At 44.9% G+C, this 23,167-nt stretch overlaps 1 protein-coding gene across 1 annotated transcript in view; it reads left to right on the forward strand.

The window, feature by feature from the left end:
- Positions 1-23,167, forward strand: part of LRPPRC (leucine rich pentatricopeptide repeat containing) — a 112,470-nt gene that overhangs the window by 81,346 nt on the left and 7,957 nt on the right. Inside the window, exons 26-34 of the mRNA XM_075267016.1 lie at positions 1,428-1,496; positions 2,590-2,680; positions 2,991-3,139; positions 4,592-4,667; positions 7,076-7,202; positions 9,492-9,580; positions 13,163-13,367; positions 17,893-18,017; positions 19,838-19,953. Of these exons, the coding sequence (XP_075123117.1) occupies positions 1,428-1,496; positions 2,590-2,680; positions 2,991-3,139; positions 4,592-4,667; positions 7,076-7,202; positions 9,492-9,580; positions 13,163-13,367; positions 17,893-18,017; positions 19,838-19,953 (1,047 nt within the window). The remainder of the gene's footprint in view (positions 1-1,427; positions 1,497-2,589; positions 2,681-2,990; positions 3,140-4,591; positions 4,668-7,075; positions 7,203-9,491; positions 9,581-13,162; positions 13,368-17,892; positions 18,018-19,837; positions 19,954-23,167) is intronic.

Raw genomic sequence — 23,167 nt, forward strand, 5'->3', positions numbered from 1 at the left:
TGTCGTCTGCCTATATACCTTTCCAATAGCTATGCACTTTTCCTGGATTGATTTTTTGTAGAGGTGAACTTGACTCCTAAGTTAGATAAGTATAGCGCAGAACCGGGAGAGATTGCTTCTCATGCAGCCTGCCAGCCGGGCTCGGATGTTTGTAATTCACTCAGATGTAAGAGATAAGCTACAAATATGGACTGCTGTGCAAGCCAAGGAGATTTAGTTAATCTGACCTAGATGTTCTTTTGATGATTGAGACCCTGTCCAAGCGCAACAGTTCTCAATATCAAAATGAAATGCAAGGATATCTGCTGTTCTGGGCGTTTGTCCTTGCAATGACAGCCTTTTTCAATCAGCCGGGAACAAGAGGGAGATTTACTATATTAAGTTGTGCGGCTTTGCGGCTCTTTAGATCATTGGCATTTGAATCTGCGATGATATTGAAAGTTGTCAGTGAATGTAACTCCTGTCTCTTCGGGAGAAGGATTAGCACAAAGTGAGACCAACTTTTACTCCGTAATTGTATTTAGCTCCGTTCCGGCGCCCGCCGCATGTTCAGCCATGACCGAACTCCCTGTAGTCATTGAACTGATATTGCCCGCGTTAGGCTTAGCGTGTCTTGTAGGCCTGCGCGGATTTCGAGCACTGTTCACATCGTATTATGGCGTGCAGAGCAGTTTCGGTCAATGTTTAGTGTTGTTCAGTTTCCTGGTGCATCAATAAAATGGCGCCATTGCGGTAAGAACGGACATGGAGGGAGAAAAGTAGAAGAGGCCATGGGTATATACAAGGCCAAGGTCCTGACTAGAGATGAGCGAACACTATTCAAAACTCCCGTTTCGAATAGCAAGCACCCATAGGAATGAATGGACGCAGCCGACATGCAGACCTTGCCGCCGGCCGCTTCCATTTATTCCTATGGGTGCGTGCTATTCGAAATGACCGAATAGTGTTCGCTCATCTCTAGTCCTGACGCAATATATGATGATTTTTTTATTTTTTTTTGCAAAGTCCACCAGCTATTTTTATTGCGTGTTTTTCTGTGAATTTTCCCCTACATTGTGCAAAGGGGTGAAGGATGAATTGGAAGTGCATTCAATATAAGAGAGGCGTCATCTATCCTATACACCTGGTCTTATGTTCTGTTTCATTCCTGGCTTTGGAAGGCTGTATAACAGGGGTCGGCAACCTTCGGCTCTCCAGCTGCTGTGAAACTACAACTCCCAGCATGCTCCATTCACTTTCATGGGAGTTCCAAGAACAGCAGAGCAAGTATGCATGCTGGGAGTTGTAGTTTTACAACAGCTGGAGTGCCGAAGGTCGCCGACCCCTGCTGTATAAGAAGCAAAACCATCACAGTACTATAAATCCACTCTGGGATCTACTGTCTAAATATGTCATGATATCGTTTATTTTTCCCTTTTTTGTTTTAGACCCCAGGCTTGAGAGCGCACTCAGTCAAGATGAACTGGTTTGCTGATCGGTGCCTCAGAACGAACCAGGTAATGTAATATTAGGTTGGTATGTGGGCCCTTATAGTAGTATAGTGACCGTACAACGCACCTCACATCAACCCCATCAAAATAGCTGTTGCCACTTTTTATTGCCCAATTTATGAGCTACACTTTGGAAGCCATCCTTAAAGGCATTCTACCATTAAAATCAATTTTTTTCTTGTTGACACGTTGGAATAGCCTTAAGAAAGGCTATTCTTCTCTTACCTTTAGATGTCTTCTCCGCACCACCGTTCGGTATATAATCCGGTTTTCGTCGGTATGCAAATGAGTTCTCTTGCAGCACTGGGGGCGTCCCCATTGCTGCAAGAGAACTCTCCAGCGACGCCTCCATGTTCAGAAACTGCATCTTCTTCTGGCGCTGGCTTCAAACTTCTAGGCCTCGGGCAGTCGACTGCGCATGCCCGCGGCCACAAGAAAAATGGCCGCTTACATAGTAAGTAAGCGGCCATCTTTTTGTGGCCGGCGGGCATGCGCAGTCGGCTTTGCCCGAGGCCTAGAAGTTTGAAGCCAGCGCCGGAAAAAGACGTGAAGAGAGGCCGTTCCTGAAGAAGATGGAGGTGGCGCTGGAGAGTTCTCTTGCAGCATTGGGGACGCCCCCAGTGCTGTTTGAGCGTTGGACAAAGGGCCGAAAATCCCCATAAGGCCTCCTTATAACGGAGTGCCAGTGCAATTGCGTGACCGCTGCTCCATTTCACTATTCTGTTGCTGCCAGCGTGGCTGAACATTACAGTCCCAGCTGCCCCATAGCAGTGAATGATGCGCCAAGTATAGTTGGGCTTAGAGGGCGTCTATCAGGCTTCAAACCTATTGGGATTTCCGTTTTACGTTACTTAAATGGAAATCCTATAAAACTGAGGTTAGAGGAAGCCCCTAGGAGGTAGATAGAATGGTGTCCTGTCTAGGCAATGCTCTGTGAGCCAACCTCAGCACTGTACACCCTGAGCAGCTCATACACCATAGGACGACTACTCTTTGCGGTACTTTATACTGGTTATCCTTTTGCGTGTAAGGATTAGTAAATGTTTGGGATGGTATCACACCCTATGAAGTGAATAATTCTTCTTGTGTCTACGGACAGGGCGATTTGTTGGAGAAGTGCGTAGAAATCTCTCAGAAGCTTTTTAACTGCGACAGAGAAGAACTTTACTTTCAGCTCCTCAAAGTCTATGGTGGGTGGTTGTTTTTTTTCACTAATAGAAATCTATTTTCTTGGTAAATGATTTGGCAGGAGTGTTTCCTCTTTTGGAAATTAAAGGAGTGTTCCCACCTAAGACACGTCTGACACATCAGCGGTTTCTTCATCCGTACTGGAAAGGATTCTTTGTAGTAAATGTATTCCGAGACTTTCATCTGCCGCATGGCTTGGACCGCACTAAATATCGCTGTAGTAGTTTGTCGACTTATTCTTTGTTTTGGGTTCTATTGACAGTTTTTATGTTTTTTTTTTTTAATGTTTTATTGTCATTTATTTCCCATCAGATAAAAATAACGACTGGGAAAAGGCGAAGAGCGCCTGGTACAAAATGAAGGAGGAAAACGTTCTGCCCCAGGAAACCACACTGACCCTTCTGAAAAACATATTTAAAAAGAACGGGCAAGATATTAATGAACACATCCCGGAGATTGCGGTACGTGGGCCTACAGGATACTTCCTAGTGTGACATATACAGGGTCGTGTAGGGAGAACTTACTAGGAAAGAAAAAGACAATCAGAAATGTAGAAATACTCTTGTGCCCGGGCATATTTTTTTCATTATATTGGTTACTGTGAAAGGTGGGTGCACAAAGGGGCGGTATCTCAATTAAAAATGTCCCTTGGTGACCCTGGCTGGCCACTGCTTTTCTGAATGATCCTGGGGATCTGCCCCCTATTTATCAGTAGTAACATTCATTGGCTGTCCACTGAACCCTCCAGAAAATCCTGTGTGCTCCCCTGAACTTCAGTGTGGTCCTGTCATGATAGGAGTATCACTACGGACTGTATCATCCGCCACCTATTGGACCTCCATGTATTAGGGTAACTGCACCGCTAAGGGCTCGTTCACATCTGCGCCGACACTCCGTAGTTCAGGTTTCCGTTTCCTGCCTAAAACAGAGCAGGAGACGGAAACCTGCAGGAGTCTTTCTCACCCATTCATTTGAATGGGTGAGAAAGCTGTCCGGCCGTGAGCGGTGGTGAGCGTTTCATGCTCTCCGCCACAAAACCGGGTTTTATAATCCGGACACAGAGTCGGCATGCAGTACTCTGTGTCCGGATTAAAAAATCCGGTTTCGCGGCGGAGAGCATAAAACGCTCACCGCTGCTCACGGCCGGACCCGGTCTGAGCTTTCCGACTTCTGGCATGCAGAAGACAGAAAGCTCAGAACGGACAGATGAGTGTGAACCTAGCGTAAGTGGCAAACTAAGTTGGTGCATACAAGAGGGAGACCATGTCTATGTTTATCTGTATGGCTATCTGCATGTTACAGGGATCTATACATAGCTGGACATTATCGTTTGCACATTGTTTCCATCTCTTCTCCTTCCATATGCATCCCCTCACCCGTCATTATCTATAGGCGGGGGTGATTTACACAGGTTTGAGACCCAATTCCAAGTTGTATAACATGGAGGTAGTTTATTGGCCCCAAACCACATGTCAGGTCCCTTAAACTTTGTCTTAAAAGTGACTCAATGACTTTGATTTTTATTAGGTGATGATCTTTCCTACGTTGTGCAAATGTAACTTGTAAGCTCAGTTCACATCTGCTTCGGATGTCTGGTCCGGTCAGTCGCTAAAATAGCGGACACTAAGGCCCCCTTCACAAGGGGCTAGGGGCCACGTATTTTGGTCCTGAATTTGACGCGGGAAGCCGTGTCAGAATAGGACCAAAATGCGACTGGCGCGGCTTCTGACAGCGCGGCTTCCTGCTCCCCAAATGAATGGGCCTAGACCGGAGGGTGCTGCTGCCGCAAGGTGGACACCGGTGCTGAAGCAGCCGCGGAATCCACCTGAAGAAAGGGCAGCTAGCAGAAAACAGAATGCTAGCAGTCTGCATAGACCTCAAAATTCACCAGATTGATTTATTTTCTATTTCAGCTTGAAAGTTTCACTACCTCATCCCGAGGACCTGGCAAGAGAGTCATAGACTTGTGTAGAGAGGGGAAGATTGCAGGTAGGTGTCGGACATTTCTGCTTTTCTTTATATAGTTGCTGACTCTTTGCTCCAAGACATTGTCCAGTTTAGGAAACCCAATTTCATAGACCCCGTGAATTATCCTCATCTCTAGGCTTCATTGGGGAGCGATTACAAAGAGCGTCTCTTGCTCTGGAGGACTTGTCCTGTCCAGTATTACATTGATAAGCCATTGATGTCATTGGGCACTGTGTAATGCTTCATGTACCCTGTGGTGGCGCTGCAGAGAATAAAATACTTTCTGCCGGGTTTATCCAAAGATAGCGGCTCATCACTGGGGGCCCCGTATATATGACCAGATTATTGTCAGAGGAGCCTTTTTAACAAGTAGGGATTGTTCAGAGTTGAGAGAGCACCACACCTGTCCATGGGCTGTATGTTGTATTGCAACTCTGCAACATTCAAGTAATGCTGGGTTATAGGGTAACAAGTACTTGTGCTCTATATACAGATATGGTAGTAGTGGGACTCCTTCAAGTGACCTGCTTTGAGCACAGTTAAAGGGATGGTTCCTTTACAGACCCTATATACAGGATAGGTGAGAAGTTGCACATCGCTGAGGATCTGATCGTTGGGTGCCCCAGTGACCAAGGGACTGAAAGTACAATAGACATCACTCCCCTCTGCAGAGATCCCGTCCCGCCATCGATCTATCGGAGCTGTGACGCCATATCTGCGGGCTGTATTAGGAGTTTGACTATGAATGTCGCCCGACTCCCCATCCCAATCACGCTCGCAGGCGCCTGAGTCTGGATTACGGTTTCAATGCTCTGTTTATTGCCGCAGCGTCTCGTTCTGGTGGCTTATCTCCGTGAGATGCGTGGCTAGCGTTTTTTACAATTTCAGATTTTCCTTTCATAAACTGACAGTTTTTGTGAATATGTGAAATAAAACTGTTAATCAGTCTCAGAAGTGCGGAAACAGGGTTTCTTTTTTTTTCTTTTTTTTCTTTTTTTTTTTTTTTTTTTCCTTAAACGAAGATTGCAAAGAAACGTTCCCAGAACTGTCTATTGAAAAAACATTGCGGTACTGTGTGCAAAAAGAGCAGCGGTATTTATGGGTAGGGTTGTTTTTCATGTCCCCACCCAACTTGTCTATTAAAAATAAAAATGTAGCAAAAATTTCAGGTGTCGGCAGGGTTACCTAAGAGGTTTTAGGATACACCCATTGTTTCATTCGGGGGTCTTACCTATAAGTCCAGGCGTCGGGTTTGGGTAGAGTCGGAAACCAGTTACATGGTTACTTTTACTAGAAGTCTGTCACTCAGGAATTTGAAGCTGAATTTTTCTCCTTGACCAAATTCCGCTATAGAATCCATTGTGAAATTTGCAAATTTCACACCAAACTGACAGAATTTTTTGCCTCTCATTCACTTCAGTGGGGAGATATCCGGTGGAATCTGCTCGTTCAAATGAACAGGAAGCAAAGTTTAGGTGGAATGTGGGGTTGATTTTGAGGTGGAATCTTCCTCAAATTTTACCCTTACTCTGTCGCCCATTTAAAGGGATTCTATCATTAAAATTTAATTTTTTCTTACTAACACGTAGGAATAGCCTTAAGAAAGGCTTTTCTTCTCCTACCTTTTGTTGTCTTCTCTGTGCTGCCGTTCGGTAGAAATCCTGGTTTTCTTCGGTATGCAAATTAGTTTTCTTGCAACACTGGGGGCGTCCCCAATGCTGCGAGAGAAATCTCCAGCACCGCCTCTATCTTCTACAGGAACGGGCTCTTCACGCGTCTTCTTCCGGCGGTGGCTTCAAACTTCTAGGCCTTGGGCAGCCGACTGCGCATGCCTGCTGGCCACAAGAAAGTGGCCGCTTACAATACTGTGTGAGCAGCCATTTTATTGTGGCCGACGGCATGCGCAGTTGACTTCGCCCGAGGCCTAGAAGTTTGAAGCCACCGACGGAAGATGTGTGAAGAGCCCGTTCCTGAAGAAGATGGAGGCGGCGCTGGAGAGTTCTCTGGCAGCATTGGGGACGCCCCCAGTGTTGCAAGAAAACTCATTTGCATACTGGTGAAAAACGGGATTTCTATGGAACAGCGGCGCAGAGAAGACAACGAAAGGTAGGAGAAGAATAGACTTTCTTAAGGCTATTCCGGCGTGTTAGCAAGAAAATATTCGATTTTAATGGTAGAATCCCTTTAAGAAGGAGTTAGTCGGGATGTGGGAAAATAGAGGAGTCTGAGTTGGGGCGTTGGCCTACAGACTTTGATGCGGAGGGGGTTGAGTTTCTCTGAGTACATGGGCATATATATAATTGATATAGATTTCCTTCATTCCTTCTTTGCTGTTTTTGTAGCAGGTGACGATTTCTGTCTCCATTTGGCCTACACCCGTTCCCTCCGTCCGATGCTAATATGGATGTTTTATTCATGTTTCCTCGTAGAGGCGTTCGCTGTGTTTCAAGAAACTGAGCAAAATAAGGTCCTATTAACAAGCCGGACGTACACGAGTCTTATCAAGGCGCTGGTGAAAGAAGGCTTACTGCTAGAGGCCGCTGAAGTGGAGGCTGTGTAAGTATACGGGGTGTGTGACATGGGCTGCTGCCTTGGGACATGTTCCTAAGAACGGCTGCAGATGTAGCAGAGCTGACTAGGTTTGTGACTGTGCCATTTATGCATTATAATAGTAGGGCTACCTGCACCCCTTTTCTCCAGAGAGATATGAGTCCCAAAATGACTACCCCTGCAAAATTCCCAGCCCTGTTCCCTTTGCAAATACAGAACTGGAGGCCATATTGGTTGCTTCCCATCCAGGAGTAGTAATTTTTTTAAAGGGTTTTCAGGACCCAGAGGGAGTTTTCATACTTATGACCTATCCACAGGATATCTGATCTATCTATGGGTTCCGACACCCGGACCCTGCACGAATTGCTTTTGCAGCCGCCTCCAGGTGCAAGCTGCTACTATTTAAGTAATAGGAGCAGCGTTGCAGTTCTCCAGAACCATTGCTATACGGTGGACAAGGCTCCTGTTGCTTGAATAGAAGTAGCCTGCACTTTCCCCTGTCCACTGCAGCAGCCCGATGCCTGGAGGCTGCCAGATTGGCTGATCTGTATGGGAGCTGGGTGTTAGACCCCCATGGATGATGTTATGATGTAGGAAGAATCCATTTGGGAGCAAAAATCCCCTTTAAAGGACTTGCCCTATGTCTAGGTGCCACTTTCTCTTCTTAGACCAGGGACATCGTGTCCTTTGTGGCCATACTGCAGCTCAGTCCCATTCAAGTGACTAGGACTGATCTGTAATACAGAGCACAACCATTAGACAACCCCTCTAAGTGAAGGGACTGCTAAAGTGGGTGGCTGTGGAGTAATACCTTGGAAGGGAGTGCAAACCTAATACCAAACCCCCAATTCATAAAGTGGTGGCATATTGTGGCTAGGAATACCGCTTTAAGAATAAATGCAGATCTATGTACAGTAATGTATCCGCCATGATATAACCTCGCCGCTCACCTTCCAGTCTATCTTTTGGTTGCTCGCACATTAGATTCTTGTATACGGGTTTGGGGCACCATATCCGATTTGTTGCCTGTCTAATGACTTTTCGTGTCGTCCGAGGGCCATGAAATTAGATGTAGTAGTACTGGAATGAAAGATTAGGTCTGTAATAGTGGCTAACATCTATTTAATCACACACAAGATTGAAAGATTGGGGAAAGTAAATCCCACGTTACATGTAATTTACGGCCTCCTGCGTGAAATGTTGATTTAAGGCCTCCGACAGATGGGACCAAGTAAAGAAGTGGAACTGAGCAATGAGTGCTTAGGCAGGGATTAAGAGGATTGCTGCGTACAGTAAGAAAATCCCGTGTCCGATGACTACTGCCGACCCCCTCCCCAGAGGCTGAAAGTGACTGAGAGAGGGGGAGATGGTCCTATTCCCGTCCTCCACAAAGGATTTTGCTGGGGATTGATGAGAATAATTTAGCAGTGACCCCGCTTACGTCTCAATCTGCTCAGCACATAAGTTTGAGTAGGTAGAATAGACTGCTCAGTTGGCTTCGCCTCAAGACGATCAGAGCGATTTATCGTGATTGTTGATATTCTAAATGACAATGACCCGCTAATCCCTTCGCTACTCTCACTTGCTTTCCCTTGGCGGAGGAGATTGTTTTGCCTTTTGTTAATCTAGAAATGAACTTTTTTTTTTGCAAAGTTCCGCCCCGGATTTCATTAGCGGTCGGCGCATTTGGCAGATGCTCGGAAACAGATGCCGTTGCGCCCTTTTCTTCATTTGAAAGCAGCGATGGCTAAAACCTCGTCACTAGATCTCGCCAACCCCAAAACAATGTATCCACCACACAACCCCATGTTAATTCCTCAACCTATAAAAGAGGAAGGGGGGGGGCGAAAAATAAATATTGCACGGTTTTCGTTTTTTCTAATTAGCGGGAAGGGCGACGTCCATGAATATCCGACACCATCTCGGCGGTTATTTTAATCTTCTCCTATGTCAGCGTTCTCGATTCCGAACCGATTGTTTAAAAGGGAGAGAAAAAAAACCCTCCAATTTGTTTCCTTTTGTCGCTCATTTCCAACTTTTGTCATCTGTCAGATTAGGAGGGGGGGGGGGTGAGAAAAATAAAGGGAGCGGGGAAAAAAAAAATTAATTTATTCTTCCGTCCCCCCCCATTGACAGGATCGCACAAAAGCTGTCTCCGGGTCGATATTTTCCCGCAATATTTTTAACATATGAACAGTCGTTTTTTGTAATTTCACCTCGCAGCCTCAACCGTTTATTATCGGATCAGAAGCATGTCAGTAATTCCTTTTTCTTAAACGTCTGCCTCTTTTTTAGCGCCAAGAACCGCGTCAGGAACTACAGCCTGAGGGGTACAGCCGGTAATCTCCTCATCGAAGAGCAAGTTAGGCGGGACTGTTTGAAAGGTATGTCACAATGCTTGACCTTTACGTCACGTTAATGCCTCTGTAGATTTTTCTTGCAACGCCCTTCGAATACTTGGATAAAGGAGTCCATTTAGCAAATTACCTGCTTATCAAGAGCCTTTTGTGGCGGCGGAGAGACGTAAATTACTGTACATGCATTTATAATACATCTTGAATATGAATGTACTTGTCATCTGACCACTTAGTCCGGTTTCCGTTCCATTAAACACAAGATGGTTTGTTTTTGTTTTTTTTCTTCTTAAGATGAAGCGTCGCTCTTCAGACATGCAAAAATTTGTGTTCGCGCGAGTCGGGGGGGGGGGGGACAATAAAAAAAATATCAGTGCACGCTTTCAGCAGTGTTAAAATTCACGGCACAAGTCAGTCTGATTTTGCAAATTAAGATACTTGAATGGTCGGGAATCCGTCCGCAGACGCTGATTTTATTATTATTTTTTTTATTTTTATATATTGCATTTTATTTTAAAAAAAAAAGATTTTTCTCCTTTTGTGCAAAATTGCAAACGAGTTAAATGGAGTGGTAAACGCGTGGGGTGGTGCGCTACATGATTACTATATTGAGTAATAGTGAGTAATTTATATGTATTTGTTAAGGATTCTGACACCAGGCACGTCTTAATGCAGTTTTTTTTTATTAATTATATAAAAAAAATGTATTTTTTTTTTTTTTTTTTGCATTTTTCCTATTCTGTGCCTTATGATGGATCTCCGGAACATTACGTCTCATAGGACTGTGTTGGTTGTAGAATAAAAGCGCTTTCGATGCATACACTGTTTAAAAGTAACATAAAATCGAGGAGCGGGATGGAGATGTCGGGGAGGGTACACTTGATGGATCTTCCAGTAGGGGGTGGTATGACCCGCGAGCTCTGATGACATGATGGTTTTAATTACTCTGATGATGTCATCATTTCCCTGAGTATTTGCTGTGCATGGGATGTGCTAATGGGTAGATCTTAATGAGGACCTGTCACCAGGTCTGAAGAGCCCGATGACATCCATCATCTGATCGGCGCTGCTACCTTGAGTTTTGTTTATCCGAATCCATTCAGCTATTCCAAAGCTATAAGCCCTGCTAGTGTTAATGCAAATTAGTGTCTACTAGCCAAGTGGGTGGTAACAACAGGCCATACAGAACGCAGAGAAACCGATGTTACTGCCCACTTGGCTAGCAGACACTAATTGGCAGTCATACAAAACAGGCTTATATCTTTGGAATAGCTGAACAGATTTCACACCTGGTGGCCATTCTATATTTCTGGGCCTCGTGACTGCTAACAATTCATATTAACTAGATTTCCATGGTTTCTTCAAGCCCATGGGCCCTCATCTATGCCCAAGTTTGCCAAATGCTGGCTCCAACCTTAGAGTCCTGCAATAAGCAAGTGTCTCCAGGTTATTGAACTATACAATTGCTATCATGAAGGTCTATTGTAAGACTAAAATGTTGATGTCAATATCAGGCTTGTGGGGTCCTGACACCCGGCAGCCCCAACAATTAATAAATCATGGCGCCCTACATTGCATAGTGGCTGCGCTTGGTATTGCAACTTATCCACGTTCACCTAACTGAGCTATAAACTGGCTTTGTGACTGATGGACATAACACGACAGCCTGTGAAGTGGAAGCAATCCTCACCAGCTCATCTGTGGGGGGTTCTGGGTGTCAGACATCAGTATTTTAGTCCTATAAATCCCCTTTAAAGGGGTTCTCCATTTTAGACACTATCTACATTTTAGACAATAAGTATCTTTCTGCTGGGACCATTAAAGATCAGGGTTAATCAGTGGTAGTAAGTGCTCAGATTCTTTACAGCGCCTCCACTGGGGAAATACAGTAGTACAGGGTGCCTATTGAAATCAATGGCTTTTCTATGTAATATGGGACAGGTCCTCCAGAGACAGAGGACATACAATGAGGACTAAACATAGAACCTACCTCCTCTGTTAATTCAGAATTCATTTACAGAGTATATTAAGTCAGGTTTTCTAAACTGGACAATCCCTTTAAGGCAGATCAATTTTAGAGTGAATGTCATTGGAAACCACAACACCAATCTCATTGCACTGCCTATGATATTAGAGCGAGGGTACATGCACCAATCATGTGAATTGGATCTGATCCCAGGACAATATTGCTGCACTAAATTCTGCACCACTGCGGTAGTATTGTGATATACTGGTGGTTATTAAAGGGATCCTATCATTACATACCTTTTTTTCTGACTACCATGTAGGAATAGCCTTAAAAAAGGCTATTTTTCTCCTACCTTTAGATGTCTTCTCTGCGCCGCCGTTCAGTAGAAATCCCGATTTTTCTTTGGTATGCAAACGAGTTCTCTCACAGCACTGAGGCGGTCCCCAGGACTCAAACAGCACTGGGGGCGTCCCCAATGCTGTGAGAGAACTCTCCAGCACCGCCTCCATCTTCTTCTGGAACGACCTCTCCCTGCGTCTTCTTCCGTCCTGGGGTTCAATCTTCTAGGCCTTGGACAGAGACAACTGTGCATGCCCAGGCCACAAGAAAATGGCCGCTTACATAGTAAGCTGGTGTAAGTGACCATTTTCTTGTGGCCCGGGCATGCACAGTCTGCTTTACCCGAGGCCTAGAAGATTGAAAACCAGGACGGAAGAAGACGCAGGGAGAGGTCGTTCCAGAAGAAGATGGATGCATTGCTGGAGAGTTCTTTCACAGTATTGGGGACGCCCCCAGTGCTGTTTGAGCACTGAGGACCGCCCCCAGTGCTGCAAGAGAACTCATTTACATACTGAAGAAAACCCTGATTTCTACTGAACGGCGGCGCATAGAAGACATCTAAAAGTAGGAGGAATGGCCTTTCTTAAGGCTATTCCTACGTGGTAGTCAGAAAAAAAGGATCCCTTTAAATCTGTAATCTACATGTACTCCTATGGCGAGGACCTCCCTGTACGGGGCAGCGTTTACCACGGGGCGGCCTGGTTAATGTAATGTTGCTTTGAGGCGAGCGCTGGCGGATAATGAAGTGTTCTCCTCTGATAGTAGCCTCCGCCATCGCTGTAGCACGCTATATCATTTCCGATCATTTCTGAAAGTGATAGCTGTTTATCATAACGCAGATCCATTATTTGTGTTTTCACATAAATATGAACCGGCCATTAATACAATTTATCTGGCACCCGCTTTGCCATTTGTGCTTTTCGATTTCAGAGTGCACCTCCAGCATCTGCCAGGAATACATTATTACTGGGCGAAAAGCGCCTTTTCCATTGACATGGAGTGCATCGCCGCTTTTGTGCTGTGACTTTGTCAAATGCTATCAGAGGCTCCGTGCAAAGGGGGGGGGGGGGGGGGCGAATAGAAATTCCATATTGCTTCCTCAGCAGCTCGCCCCATGCTCTGCCAGCTCCATCATTAAGTTCTAATCTCCGGCGCGCACGACATTTTTCTGCAAGTTGCTAATATGACAAACAACAGAGTAAATTCTAATCACTTGTCCGCTTGTCTCTTCTGCTTTGCGCGCCTTGTGATCTGTGATTACTCCAGCATTTTTTTATCTTGCGCTCTTCTTTCCTCTTCAATAGATGCGCTAGTCACTCTGCAGACAATGCTGGAAAATGGCAGCAGGCCCATGCGTTCCTCATTAAACAGACTCGTCAATGCCCTGGCGCTGAATGGAGACGTGCCAGGCCTTGAGAAGATAAAGGAGTTAACTCAGCGCCATGAATTACCCGCTCAAGTGCTGCCAGAGAGTTTCAACACCTGTGTAGTCTTGGCTCACCTGAAAAAGTAAGTGGTTGGCGTCGTCCTGGATGGACGGGATACCCCGCTGCTTTGTGAGAGATCTTAGGTTTTTACCGTAGTAAAAAGAGGTTTTTATACAGATCTGTTCTCGTCTGATATCGAAATACAGAATACAGGCCACCGTCTATGGATTGTTGACTGGACCAGGCTCAACCAATGTCAGCGTTCATATCGACCAGCAGAGAGTGTGGCTGGAATTACACAATAGGAGGATAGCGCGTCTCTACTGCCACCTATGTGTGTCTAGTTTGGGGCGTTAAAGGGCTTGTCCAGGCTAAAATTTATGACTAAGCATAAGTCATCAATATCAGATTGGTGGGGGTGCCAGGATGAAGCTGATAGACAGAGAATGGAGCAGGAAGCAGGCAGCGCTCTTCACTGTGTAGTGGTCACATCAGGTACTGCAGCTCCCATTCAAGTGAATTCAAGCAACATCCTGTAGAATGGAGCTCTCTGCTTCCTGCTCTGCTGAGATCAGCTGATCAGTGGGGGTGCTGGGTACTGGACCCCCACCAGTTTGATATTGATTATCGAATTATTATGGATTATCAATCATCTTAGCCTGTGTAAACCAGGAGCTGCTCCATTCTCTGTAGTCACAAAGATCGTCATAACAGCCGTCTACATATAGATCTTTGGCCTGACTAATATCCCTAGCCCTATTTCAAGGCTCTACAATGTAGCTTCCTGTAGGTGGCACTAAAGAGACATTTTCCTTCCTCACTTGCATATTTTCCCAGGGACCATTGCCCTGCTAGCTGGATCTCCCTAAGCAATACCATTACTTTTTCAAGCATATTATTCAGTCCCCGATCCTGTCCCCTGAGCACAACGTTGGGAATTTATTCATCCAGGAACAGGAAGCCAATATTGTACGACTGATTGGAGTGTCTAAAAATACCCGGTTTACCTTCATGGTGCCATTTATTGGATACTGATCTCCTAATTTTACCTGACAATTACCCGGCAGTATAGACTGAATATAATGTTGACAGACAGGAAGGGGTGTCTACGAATCGTTGCGAGAGTTCTAAATGGAATCCTTTAATGGAGACTTTGCAGTCATTGCGATCATTCCCTTGTGTCTATATGTTGCCTTGTCGCGACCACCTGATTCTACAGAAGTGATGGTAGTCAAGGTCTATAGAAAAGTCTAAGGTATATATGAAGCCTAAGGAAGATGTTAGATACTAATGGATGAACATAAAGATGCAGGGACATCACATCACTTCTTCTTCTCAGGCAATGACATCATGTCTATTGGTCCCGTGGCCATGCTGTGGCTCAGTACCTCTTATGGAAGTCTCCTGCATGGGGGACTTATTCCTCTGCCGTTTTCAGTTTTAAAACGACGAACCCCATCCTAATCAATGGGGTCCATCAGACCCGAACTATAGTTAGGCGACACTAGTGTGAACCTAGCGTAAACTGCAATACCAGGCACAGCCACTAGACCCTATGTGGTGCTGTGCTTGGCAAATAGTAAGAAATCCCCATCAATCATTATCATAATCCGAAAAAACTTCAGAATTGAGACTTCAAACATAGCCTGGACCCAGCGGACGAGTCCACGGAGACTATTGAGGGCATTTATCGCTTCAGACCTCAGTCAAACACGTGTGGGTGCTGCAATGTTGTCTCACACGGCTTATGAATATGGTGATTATTTTATTTTTTTCCAATTTTTGGGCTTTTGTAAGGATATTAAAACATATTAAAAACCATATAACTGGTATCACTGTGATCATACTTACATGGAGCATGTAGGGGCTGTGCTGTAGAATCAAAACCCATAAGGCAGTGGTGCAAATGGTTTTTTGTCCAATTCTATCCGGTTGTAAATATAACTTTTTTTTTTTTTTTTCAATCCTATCACCCCCAAAAAATTGAATAAAAATAACATCTATAAAGTCCTATGTACCCCAAAATATTATTAAAAATTAAAACCTGTTCTACTTGAACCTTAAAAATTACAAGACGTCCTGCAAAGAACAAGCCCTTCCACAACACACCTCAATGAAAAAATATAAAAATATTCACACACGGAAAAAGTTGTGAAATTGCAATAAAACTGTATCCATGTATACAAAAAAAAAATAAAAAATCCTGTAAGATGTTAGGCAGAATTTTGAATAGGATAATTTTTTAGTAAGAGGAAATTTAAGATCAAATCCTTGTATGTAGATTATATTAATATCAAAGCTCTTCCGAGGGCATATAAAGGGCTACTGGTGCTTTGTACAATTGCGTTCATCGAGTTAGACGACCGCCCTTACCGTTCCCTGAGCACTAAGAATAAGTTCCGGTACGTGGAAAGCCACAAGGTAATCTGAAAGTTCTTGCAAAAAGTAACGGAACGCCACGATGAGTTAAAGGGCCGGCTGCGTTTTCTAGGTGCGGAATCAGTGATTTTCTCAAACTATTCTTGCATGGCCTCATCATATGAGCAGGTAGAGCGGCTGAGAGCAGCGCCGAGCCATTGCCAAATGGACTTGTCACCCCACATTATACAGACGCCGCGCTTCCCGGGCGCACACAGATACACCTCCTGTTGTAAACATATTAAATTATTAGCACAGGCCCCGCACGGAGTAAAACCTCAAGCGCTGGAGTGCCCTGGACAAATTATATTTATTATCAGTTTTTATATCAAGCCGGACAGTTGTGGAGCAAAGTGCTGGCGCTAAATATTTAATGCAATATTACCAGAAATACAGGCTTGGTTTTCTTACATAAATTATTGAATTCCGAACATTAATGTGTATTTTTTTTGGCATATATAAGTCTAATCTCCGCGGTTAGCTAGTCCGTTGTACTCGCGGGGTAATGCAAGGGCTAGGTCCATTAAGCATCATTTGGATCTGTCTTTTCTTAAAGGGGCAGTCCAGGATTAGAATGTTACATTTTTTGATTATCTTTATGTATTATATATATATATATATATATATATATATATATATATATATATATATATATATATATATATATATATATATATATATATATAAATTTATTTATTTTTTTAATTTTTTTTTTTTTAATTAATTTTTTGTGTGTGTGTTTTTTGACAAAGAATGGTTTTCTAGTTGAGCTTCATTTGCTTAGATGGGGAATGAGCTGCAATACCATGTAGTTCCATTAGCCAGAAGTGGAGCTGTATGTGGGGGAGAAAAAAACATTTTTTTGGATTCCTGGACCCCAAATAAATTAACAGATATCCCTCAGGGTCAGAGACCCATCAGGTGGCGGAGGAGTGGGGTAAAGCGCACACAGACCAACTAAACAAGCATTCTTCAAAAACTTTAATGCTTAGGCACGACGCGTTTCAGGCGTTTAGCCCTTTTTCAAGTGCATATAAAACCAGCGGGCAGCCTGCAGGGAGTGCGTCTGATATGTTTAGGCTAAAAGAGGTTTTAATGGTAGAATCCCTTTAAAGAGTGCCTTCGATTATAAAACTACTTTTCATGAATGAATAGTACAGGTGAATATAAGAAACTTTGTAATGTATCTTAGTAAAGAAATAGGCTTCCTTCCATAGTTATCAGGCTGCTTTTTTTCCTCCTTCCTTTAGTATCGGTACTCAGCTTCACACACAGAAGTCTATGGAGAGGGGGGAGAGGCTGCCATCAACAATTTTATTTATTTATTTCCTCATATAGTGCAGTGGTAGAGCCTTATCTTGAAACGTATAGTGTTGTCATTCACACTGTAGCAGAACTTAGCAACTGCTGTTATTTGTGTGTCTTTTGCAGCAGCAGCAGCCTCCTCCTCCCCTATCCCCTCTCTATAGACCTCTATGTAAAAAGTAACTCTAAGTGGCGCTGCCTCCATCTTCTTCAGGAACGGGCCTTCTTTGCATCTTCTTCTGGCGTTGGCTTCAAACTTCTAGGCCTCGAGCCTAGGGTAAAGCCGACTGTGCATGCCTGCCAGCCACAAGAAAATGGCCGCTTATAATACTATGCAAGTGCCCATTTTCTTGTGGCCGGCATGCGCGGTCGACTTTGCCCGAGGCCTAGAAGTTTGAAGCCAGCTCCGGAAGAAGACACAGGGAGAGGCCGTTCCTGAAGAAGATGGAGGTGGCGCTGGAGAGTTCTCTGGCAGCATTGGGGACGACCCCAGTGCTGCGAGAGAAAACATTTGCATACTGGCGAAAACTGGATTATATACCGAACGGTGGCGCGGAGAAGACATCTAAAGGTAGGAGAAGATTAGCCTTTCTTAAGCTGTTCCTATAAGCTATTCCTATATGTTAGGGACAAAAAATAACTTTTAATGATAGGATCCCTTTAAGCCCTGTCTTGGTTATGCCAATGTTTATGCAAATTAACCTGAACCCCTCCCCACTGTCCAGTGGCAGCTTTGAAACTTTTACTTGCAAATATTAAGATTGCTAATGGATCCCGTCACAAAGTATCCTGATCGGTGCTGACCGGTGTCATAAAATTTTTAAAATAATTTCTTTTACTTTTTTTATTTTTATTTTTTAAATTTTTGTCTTTTGTATTTTCAGTGGGAACATTGAAGAAGGGCTCTCCCTGCTGGAGTCTACATGTATAAATGAACCTAAGAAATCCTTCACGTCATTCTTAATAAACCAGTTGCTGAGGAACAATCTGGAGGAGGCGGTGGAGAAATGTATGTCTGCTTATAGCATGTTTGTATCTAGCTGTAGTGAACATAGTTGTGCTTTTATGTATTTTATATCCGTGTATGTATACATATATATACTATATATTTAATCCAGTGCTACATTGGCGTTCTGTTTGCAAACGTTCGATATTAGATGATTATGGTTCGTAGATTGTGACCGTTCTTGCAGTGCAAGCTACTATAATTTGCAGCAGTCACAGGGGCCATGTTTGTGGCCTACAGTGCAGACAGTAACCTGGAACAGCCATTAGTCAATGCTAGGGCTGGGAAGTTAATTGATTTAATGGGGTTTTCCAGGACCTTAAAAAAATGGACACATCCCCAAAATACTAACTGCTATACATCATGCAATTCTCGCTTTCCCCCTGATCAATTTGGCATTTTTCTTTTTAAAATCCATCCACCTGTTCAAAAGATACGGCCCCTTGAAGATTATAGGTGAACGAGCTTTGATTCTCCGAGTGGGCGGGAACCTTTTCAGTTTTTCAAAAAAATTCAAACAGTTCCCGCCCACTCAAAGAATCAAAGCTCGTTGACATATAACCTTCCAGGGGCCGTATCTTTTGAACAGGTGGGCGGATTTTAAAAAGAAAAATGATAAATTGATCAGGGGATCGGCAAGAATTGATTGGTGTATGGCATTTTGTGCTTGGTGACAGGCCCTCTAAATAGCTGATCTACCCTTAAGATTGGCAGGGGTCTGACCCCCAGACTCCTGGGCTGCAAGCGCTGCAGCTTCTTCAGTTCTTACGAAGCATAGCTCCAAATGCTTGTAGAGAAGATGTACTTGGTATCACAGCTCAGCCCATTCACTTGAATGGGACTGAGCTGTGAACAAGCCATATGATCAATGATGTGACATCACATGGCATGAGAAGCAGAAGCGGCACTGCCACTTTAAACTGCTGATCCACAGGGGTCCTAGGTGGTGGACTCACATGGGTCTTCAATTGTTGATCTATCCTAGGTGTCCACGGCCAGCTCTTGGCTATCGTCCAACCACATTTGTGATCCAAATGGGTTCCTTGTGGATTGGAGATACATTGTGGAAGTGCGAAAACTCCTTTATAGGGTACCTGAGTTAGAATGAAAAGTTGAAATATGTGCAGGGTATTACTAGACCGCCTGTTCTATGACAGTCAGCCGTCATACATAAGGTCCTATCAGTCTTTCTGCTATTAGTCACATTATGGCTGCAGCATATTTTCCATTTCTTTCTCAAGCTCTGGGTATTGTAAGTCTTCTCCTCTGTCCATTATAACTATCACCGGTTTACTTACAGGTAATTCTGCCAAGAGTATATGGCACAACATAATACAATAGGAAAGCAATAGTAGTGAAAAGCTCGAACATAATATAGGAAATCACTAGACTGAATACAGGGCAAATACATGCAGGCATGCAGATAAAAAGGTAATGACCATTTAAAGGGAGTCTCTCACCACCACTATCTTCTAAACCACATATTTGCTGCTTGGTGCACTCAGGTCGGAGCACATCAGAAACCATCAAGCTTTATATAAGGAGTTGGTGCAGGGTGGAGGCAGCAGATGGATATGGGTGCTGCCATTTCCCAGGTGCACCAAACAGCTCATTTGCATATGGATCAAAAGATTATTTTCTTGGCAGTGAGATTGGCATAGATTGCACCATGCCACACCAAAGGTTTATTCACTGTTACTATCCACCCCTACAACAGCATGTAAGGGGTACACCAGAGATTTTGGTGGTCGACTCCCTTATACTGCATTTGGATCAGATTATTTCTCTTGCGTGTCCCTTACCGATCCCTCTTATATTGGCAGTCAGCATCTTGGCAGAGCGATTGGCGAATCAGTTTGCAGACTACGGTCCTGTGACGGATCTCTTTGTGAATTATGTCAAAGAGGGAAGACCTGAAGAAGCCAATCATCTATTACAGGTAAGTGGTGACTGTGCAAGGGGGCAGAACTGTACCCATCCTAAATCTGTCCCACCCGAAGGGCCCGATCACAAGATAGAAAATGAAGATTCCTCTTAGTTTTCCGTCTGCTGTTGCATTGCAGCGTTCCTCTGCTGATTAGACTCAGATGAGCATCGCGGCAAGATCGAGGAGAGGTTATTTTTTCCATGTTCTGCTGCCATCTCCACCTCTCATTAAAATATAGTTGGTTGTTTGGTTTCGTGGGCCCACCGTCCGCCCTCCAGCAGTTCTCATCCATAGCCATGTACGATCAGATGGTTCATTCCTAGGGATGACTCTGAGCATTAAGGCCTACCCTTCTGACGGTGAAGGGATATTGGTGCCCTAAACTAACTTTCACTGATCACCCCGGCACCCGGGCCGTTCCGACAAACCCGACAGCGCACTGTCATCTTTCCAGCATCGGAGGACATGAAACGTTTCCTTTAAGGCTACATTCACACAGTAGTTATAATAAATATATTGGGGCAGAGGTGCTGCCGCCCACACAAAATGGGCGCCATATCACATCGATCGATCTGACGACCTGGTGAGAAATGACTCTCGTTCGGCCGGACCTAGGGGGTCCGTGCTGGCTATGGCGTGGGGTCTTCCCTTCCCTTCAGCCCCGGAATTGTGTAACGTTCTGCAAGTGCCAGCGGCATCCTTAAGGTGGTTTTCACCGGCAGGCGCCCACAGACCCAAAACGAGGTGAAACAAGTGCCGGAGCTCTTCTCTGAATCTGACCCAGCCAAGCTCCCCGCCCGACCCTGGGCTTCGGCTCTTAAGGAGGCCAGGTGCCCATGCGCACAGGTTGACCTCCGCATCTCTGTTAGACAGACCACGCTTACTCGGCACCCGCCGGACGACGACCCCCGCCCTGGCTGACGGGAAACCGTGAGGTGTCATCCAAGCGCAGTAAGCCCCCAAACAGCTTCCTTACTACTCTTCCAACGCACCCAACTAGGCGACACGTGTGGCCCCAAAAAAATAGATAAATGGGCGCCATATGATCACACATGCACGAAATTCTCCCCATTTATTCTAGGATACGGTCATTCTGTACGATGTTCCTATATGGACACCATATGGTGGTACATTTCACTCTTCCTTGTATGGGCTAAGGCTCAGCAGTTCAGTTTTCAATATGTTAAGGTCTCACTTTACTGCTTGCTGTTAACTTAGGAATCGCTCTATGTACACAATTTTTTTTTCCCCTACATAAATTATGCAGACCTTACAAGCAGCGGCGTGTCGTTGCGTGTCACAGGGACAGACGTGACCATTCCATTAACACAGATGGTAAAAGGGGAAACACGCAGTGACTCTCTTCCCCTATCCCGTATTAGCGTCGCCCGCGCTCACGTGTTGATTGCTTATTACGATCTCTAATTTCCCCTTTCATTCTCCGGCGTGTCACCGGCATGTTAAATGAGAAGTGCAGGCTCTTCCCAGTTGCCGACATTCTCTGCAAAATTAGCAATCGTCGGGGAGCGAGCCGACCGCATTCATGCCATTTTACATGTGCTAAATATAAAACGAAGGCAACGCGGAAGGAGCGGCTGGTGATGAGAACTGCCACAGCTCGTGTACACAAACAGACGCAGATGGGGAGTCTCTTCCCCGCAGGTGGCAGTCAAACAATCACAGTGATCCCGCAGATTGCCGGGTTTGTATAGACTCCCTGTGTCAAATTAAGGCCTGTTACCAATTTCCAATAGTAAACAGCACTATATTCACTTAAAATGCTTAGCAGCTGGTAAAACTGCAAGCCGTAAAATAAAAGCCAAACCGCTGCTTTAGTCATCACGCCAGACATCAATTTGCATGTTAAGAAGCAGCCAAACCTTGAAGGATTTCTCTGGAAGATGGGACTGCCGGCAATATGTAACCAGGATCTCCTGCGTGAAGAATAGGGCATTATGTAAATGGCGTGCGGGATTGAGGAGTGACACACGCGGCGTAGGGCTGACAGCCAGGAGAGGGCCAGACGCAAGAAGCCGCCACTTAAAGGAACCGTACAGAAATCAGCATAAAATGGCCTTGCGTTGGGGATTTGTAATTTCCAGGCTCCACGTGCAGAATACTCATCAATTACTGACGTTTTAAGGGGTTTCCCATAAACGTAACCCTATAGAAATTTTGTAGACAATTAAAAAATTAAACAGTTGAAATTTTTTAAAAATTTTTATATTTGCAAGTTTTCTTGATCGGTTGCTTATGGATACGATTATGCCCCCAAGTGGGACATTCTTATGTCTGCAGCAAAAATAGAGCACCTCCATAATACCATGTCTTATCGCTGGGGGTCTCACCATGTCCCTCTCTTGGAATAGAGCGTGCCCTATTTAACCATGTTAGTGCGTCAGACTTGAAAAAAAATCTAAAATGGAAAATTTAGAAGCCCTAATTGATTTTTAGTTGGCAAACAGTATTACGCTCCTCAGTAGCCCCACACAAAGTATCATGCCCCCTAGTGGTCCCTCAGCACAAATTATAATGCCGCCAATTGTTCCCCCACATATAGTATAATGCTCCCACACACAGCATAATGCTTTCCCATTGGTCCCACACTCATTATTATGCTCCCCATTGCACCCACACGCAATACAATGGTCCCAGTGCTCCGTACACAGTATAACACTCCCTAGTGGTCCACCCCCTTCCCCTCCCACACACACAGTATAACACTCCCTAGTGGTCCGCCCCCTTCCCCTCCCACACACACAGTATAACGCTCCCTAGTGGTCCGCCCCTTTCCCCTCCCACACACAGTATAATGCTCCCTAGTGGTCCGCCCCCTTCCCCTCCCACACACACAGTATAACACTCCCTAGTGGTCCGCCCCCTTCCCCTCCCACACACATTATAACGCTCCCTAGTGGTCCGCCCCTTTCCCCTCCCACACAGTATAACACTCCCTAGTGGTCCGCCCCCTTCCCCTCCCACACACACAGTATAACACTCCCTAGTGGTCCGCCCCTTTCCCCTCCCACACACAGTATAATGCTCCCTAGTGGTCCACCCCCTTCCCCTCCCACACACACATTATAACGCTCCCTAGTGGTCCGCCCCTTTCCCCTCCCACACAGTATAACACTGCCTAGTGGTCCGCCCCTTTCCCCTCCCACACACACAGTATAATGCTCCCTAGTGGTCCACCCCCTTCCCCTCCCCCACATAAACAGTATAA

The sequence above is a fragment of the Leptodactylus fuscus genome, chromosome 3 (assembly GCF_031893055.1).
Source record: "Leptodactylus fuscus isolate aLepFus1 chromosome 3, aLepFus1.hap2, whole genome shotgun sequence".
Classification (NCBI taxonomy): domain Eukaryota; kingdom Metazoa; phylum Chordata; class Amphibia; order Anura; family Leptodactylidae; genus Leptodactylus; species Leptodactylus fuscus.